This window comes from Hordeum vulgare, chromosome 7H (genome assembly GCF_904849725.1).
Source record: "Hordeum vulgare subsp. vulgare chromosome 7H, MorexV3_pseudomolecules_assembly, whole genome shotgun sequence".
Lineage (NCBI taxonomy): Eukaryota > Viridiplantae > Streptophyta > Magnoliopsida > Poales > Poaceae > Hordeum > Hordeum vulgare.
In genome coordinates, this window is record NC_058524.1 from 562,380,209 (window position 1) to 562,385,511 (window position 5,303).

Sequence of the window (5,303 nt, forward strand, 5' to 3'; positions counted from 1 at the left end):
GATTAGCTTGTAGATCACGTTACATAAACTGATAGGGCGTAAGTCCTTCAGCCGTTCTGGGTTGGAGACTTTTGGGATCAACACCACACAGGTATCATTCCATGCTTCACGCATCGCTCCCCCATGCAGTACGCTAAGAACCTCCTCTACTAGCTTTTCAGCAATCATCTCCCAATACCTCTTATAAAAGATCGCCGTCATACCATCCAAACTAGGAGCCTTGAGATCTCCGATGCTCTGTAGTGCAGCCTGGACTTCCTCAGCAGTATAGTTTTTTGTAAGCATTTCGTTCATAGTCGGTGTGATTCTTGGGGTCACATGCACTAGCAATTCCTCCATCCTGGTAGTGGTCGTCGGGGTAAACAACTTTCCGAAGTACTCCGTGATCACCGCTTCCTTCTCTCCCTCCTCTTCCACACAGCCGCCATCATCTTTCATCAACTTTTTGATTATGTTTTTCTTTCTTCTGGCCGAAGAAAACCTCTGAAAGTATGCCGTGTTGCGATCTCCTTGCTGCAGCCAGGTAACATGTGCTCGCTGCTTATAATACATCTCCCTCTAGCCTTCGAGACGCTCAAGCTTGTATCTCAGGATCCTTTCCCTAGTCACAGTGTCCTGTGTGAGAGCGGGTTGCCGACATATCTCCACCTCTTTCTTTATTTTTGCGATCCTTCGCTCCATGTCTCCAAGAGATGTGCGGCTCCAATGCTGGAGATCACCTGCCACACCTTGTAATGCTTGTACCACTGTGCCCCCTCTGGCTAACGTTTCTCTCTTCCAATCATTTTCTATAACAGCACCACAAGCCTCCTCCGTCATCCAACTCGCTTCGAATTTAAAGCTTCCCCCTTCCCTGTGTTTCCTTGTCCTTTGCCTGAAGGACTCATGATCTAGGTGCACTATAACCGGCCGGTGATCGGAGTGTCTAGGGTTGCCGTGCACTACACGATACTCTAGGAATCGCCTACACCATTCAGGCGTCGCCACCGCTCGGTCCAGTCTCTCGCGAATGTACTGTTGTGCATCATGGTTGTTGTTTCTCCAGGTATATGGGTCCCCAACAAACCCCAAGTCATGGAGCTGACAGTCCTCTAGGGCTTGTTTGAAACGATCCATATATATCTGAGGCCTAGTCACACCGCCTTCCTTTTCGCCCTGCGTTAGCACCTCATTGAAATCACCCACACATATCCATGGTTTGTCACTGTGATGTTTTATATTACGCAGCCGCCGCCATGTTGTTTCCCTTGCTTCCATTTTGGGTTCCCCATAGACTCCTGTGAATCGCCACACGAATCTGTCATCCTCTGTGATCTCAGTATCAATATGGTACCGTGATTTCATGCCCGGGCTAATCTTCAGAGAACTCTTCCAGAACATAGCTAAACCCCCTCCTTTGCCTTCACAATCCTTCACCACCAGACCAGTCATTCCCAACTTCCACTTCCACCATTCTATCCTCCTAGTGTCCAACTTCGTCTCTGACAAGAACATCATGTCAGGGTCCTCCTTCCTCTGGATACCCAGAAGACCACGAATTGCCGAGCCGTTCCCCAACCCCCGGCAATTCCAAGCGATCAACTTCATTGGGGATTGCAGGACTCCTCCGGCAGCCCCGCGTTCATTTGGTTGTTGTGGTTCATCGCCTCTACCTCTGCAACATCCACCACTCTCCCCTTCTTCTGGTCCTGTTGCGTCCCCATCTCCATCTTCTCTCTAGCCCGCTTCCCTATCACTATGCCGATATGTTCCTGGCGTTCCTTGCTCGGCTCACGCACTTTCTGTTTGAACTTCCTTCCATTCTTCCCTACAGAAGCGACTTCTTTCTTCGTAGTCTCCTTTTTCCTCCTTTCCTGTCCCATGGGAAGTGATTGGTAGTCCAGCGAGGCCTTGTGCTCTACACTAGAAATCATTGTTACGTTCGCTCCTTCGTTCTCCTTCCTGCTTTCCCCCTACTCTTTAACTTCAAAGCTTAATTGTTTCGATGTTCCTCTGGATCCGTTACCATCATCCTTGGTTGCAGCTTTGAGTGGGCTAGTCACCTCCCTCTCCTCCTCCTGGCCGTTTCGACCACTGCTACATGAAGTTGTACCATCTTTACGCCACGATAGGGCTGCACTGCCTCTGCCCACACCTTCATGACCCAGCTGGTATAGACGACGGTCCGAACCACTCTGTCTGTAGCCCACCGTCCCCATGCTTTCTTCACTCGATCTACTGCCCATCCCTTTCCCCCTAACTCCCTCAGCATATTTCTTGTTTTCCTCCTCAGCTCTCATCCATGGGCCAAATTTCGGTGCTTCATTCTTTGCCGGCTTCATTTTACACTCCTTATGCCTGTGTCCAATTATCCCGCAGGTATAGCAGAAGTCCGGCAAGTGTTCGTACTCAAAGCGACACCATCTCAGTTTTCTGTTTTTCGTGTGCTCCTGCTGATTCTCCTCATCAATCATTTGCTCATTGTCGCTCTCCCGCTCCAACACAAATCCCCTCATCAGAGGAACATTGATATTCAGCCTCACCTTGATTCGAAGGAACTTCCCTATGGCTTTGCCGTCATATCCCACATCCACATCCAGTGTTTCTGTGAAGTCTTTGACGATCTTCTCCCCCATGGCTCTGTTCATTGATCCCAGTGGGAGACCATAAACCCTGATCCACATTGGGATGATACTAAATTCATATTCGTCCACCGTTTTGTCGGGGTCAAACGCCTCCATCACGAGCAACTCCTTGTCAAACCACCATGGGCCATCCTCCAGTGCACGTCGCCATCCCGAAGCTTGTTTGAACGTAAACAGGAATATGTTCTCTTCAAGTTCGCTGCATCGGAGTCCCTTGATTGGACACCAGATCCTCCCCATGGTATGCTCAATGACGCCTGCATGAACCAGTTTCTCGGAGAACAACTTCCCCACTGCTTGCGGATCATCCTGCTCCCACCTCGCGGCTTTCCCCTTCTCCTCCTCCCCTACCTTCAGGCCTTTCTTCTCCGCCGCCGTCAGCTTCAACCCCCTGAGCATCCCTTCGACATCCTCCATGATCCTCGCCAGAGAAGGTTAGATAAAAACTAGGGTTTAAGATGTATTACGACCGTGTGCCCTAGAACCGCACGGAAGGCTTATGTAGAAGAAACGGAATGATTGGGGAAGGACTACAGTCGTGGCTGAAGAGGGCTCTCTGGACAAGGACGGACTGAGATCAGTCGGCGGTCGTCGTGGCTCCGGCCGGTAAGACAGCACCAGATCGGATCGCCTCGGGAATCGCCCCGACAATCACGCTAACCGTCACTTACGGACGGACATTCAATCCACCGCACTTTGTTAGTTCCACAGTGTCGCCATTGGCGACAGCATAGCGTGTAACCTCATAGCGAAGCCAAATACAGTTAAGCAGTGAACAGCGGCGTACTCCCCGCAAAAAAAGAAAAAAAAGTGAACAGCGGCGTACGTGTTATAGAATGCAGATACAGTTAAGCAACGACCATACCGGGTGCGATATTGGAGAGAGAACGTGACGTACTACTTCTAATTGGAAATTGGAAATGGTTTCTTCCTTCTGCATCTCCATGCCGCTTATGGGACGCTGAGCCTATAAATCCGAGAGTTGGACGACCTGCCGATTTCGTTGCCACAGTGGTGAGATGGACGCCGGTGTACACGTTCTCGTGTTCCCTTGGCCACGGCAGGGACACATAAACCCCATGCTCCATTTCGCCACCGCCCTCGTCCAAGCCGGCGTCCAAGTCACCTTCCTCCATACAGAGCACAACCTCCGCCGTATTGCCCAGGCGCCTCCGCCGGGCCTACGCTTGCTTTCCCTCCCCGACGGCCTTCCCGATGACCACCCCCGCAGCTTCTTGCAGCTGATGGAGTCCATGTGCGAGACTGGCAGCGCCGCGTACCGCGCCCTGCTCATGTCGCTTCTTTCCGAAGCCAGTGCGCCGGTGACATGCGTTGTCGCTGACGGCAACATGCCGTTCGCCATCAACATCGCCGAGGACCTCGGCGTCCCGGCGCTCGCCTTCGCCGGGAACAGCGCGTGCAGCTACCTGGCGCTCTTGTCTGTGCCCAAACTCGTCGAGCTCGGCGAGATCGCCTTCCCCGCGGACGACCCGGTGTGTGGCGTTCCGGGGATGGAGGGCTTCCTCCGGCGACGAGATCTTCCTCGTGGGCTCCACTGCGCTGAACAAGGCGATGGAGACCCCATGGTGCTCAAGCTTGCCGAGGTCACCGCCCGTAGCTGCAACGCCGCACGTGCGCTCATTATCAACACCGCCGCGTCCATGGAGCGGCAAGCGCTCGCCCACATCGCGTCGCGCACAAGCGACGTCTTCGCCGTAGGTCCACTGCACGCCAGGTCGAGGTTTGCCGCAAGCGCGAGCCTGTGGCGGGAGGACGATGGGTGCATGGCATGGCTGGACGGCCATGAGGACCGGTCCGTCGTGTACGTGAGCCTGGGGAGCGTCGCCGTGATCACGCACCAGCAGTTCACCGAGTTCCTCTCCGGCCTAGCAGCCACGGGGTACGCCTTCCTCTGGGTGCTCCGGCCGGACATGGTCCAGACGACCAGCTCCGCGCTCCTCCGAGAAGCCGTCGCGGCAGCAAAAGGAGGCAAGGGCCGCGTCGTCGAGTGGGCTCCCCAGCGGGACGTGTTGCGTCACCGGGCGGTCGGCTGCTTCCTAACACACGCCGGATGGAACTCGACGCTGGAGTGCGCCGTCGAGGGCGTGCCGATGGTGTGCTGGCCCTTCTTCCTCGACCAGCTGATCAACAGCCGCTTCGTGGGCGCCGTGTGGAGGACGGGGCTGGACATGAAGGACGTCTGTGATAGAGGTGTCGTGGAAAGGACGGTGAGAGAGGTCATGGAGTCTGACGAGATCAGGGGGATGGCACAAGCCATGTCGCAGCAGCTGAGGCTGGATGTGATGGAGTTAGGGACGTCGTCGTCCGAGCTGGAGCGGCTTGTCCGTTTCATCACCGAGCTTAGAGCATCTCTAGCACAGTCCGTAAAAACCGACTGAGACCCGTAAATAAAGAGTAATGCTAGACTTACATAAAGATTTACATATGTTTACTTGCTGGACTGATTTGGCTATGTTTGATTGGATTAGGTAAAAGATTAGGCCTACCCATCTTAAAATTCAGGGGTTAATATTAAATTAAGAAAAAGGAAGAGTTAGTACGTAAGATTTTGTAGACTTTTACGTAAGTCTAGCATTATTGGTAAACAAAAGAGGAGTGATCTGGGCCGGCGCACCGGCTGAAACTTTTGGCCGGCCGCGCGCGGGCCGCATGATCCAT

At 53.5% G+C, this 5,303-nt stretch overlaps 1 protein-coding gene across 1 annotated transcript; it reads left to right on the top strand.

Moving 5' to 3' along the window:
* Positions 1 to 3,643: 3,643 nt before the first annotated feature.
* LOC123409304 (myricetin 3-O-rhamnoside 1,2-glucosyltransferase UGT709G2-like) lies at positions 3,644 to 5,054 on the top strand. Its single transcript, XM_045102242.1, has one exon. It carries the CDS (start codon positions 3,644 to 3,646, stop codon positions 5,021 to 5,023), a length of 1,380 nt encoding a protein of 459 aa, XP_044958177.1. The 3' UTR covers positions 5,024 to 5,054.
* The last annotated feature ends 249 nt before the right edge of the window (positions 5,055 to 5,303 follow it).

What these genes read in the sequence shown, in the direction of transcription:
- LOC123409304 (XM_045102242.1), top strand. Translation starts at nt 3,644, where the DNA reads ATGGACGCCGGTGTACACGTTCTCGTGTTCCCTTGGCCACGGCAGGGA.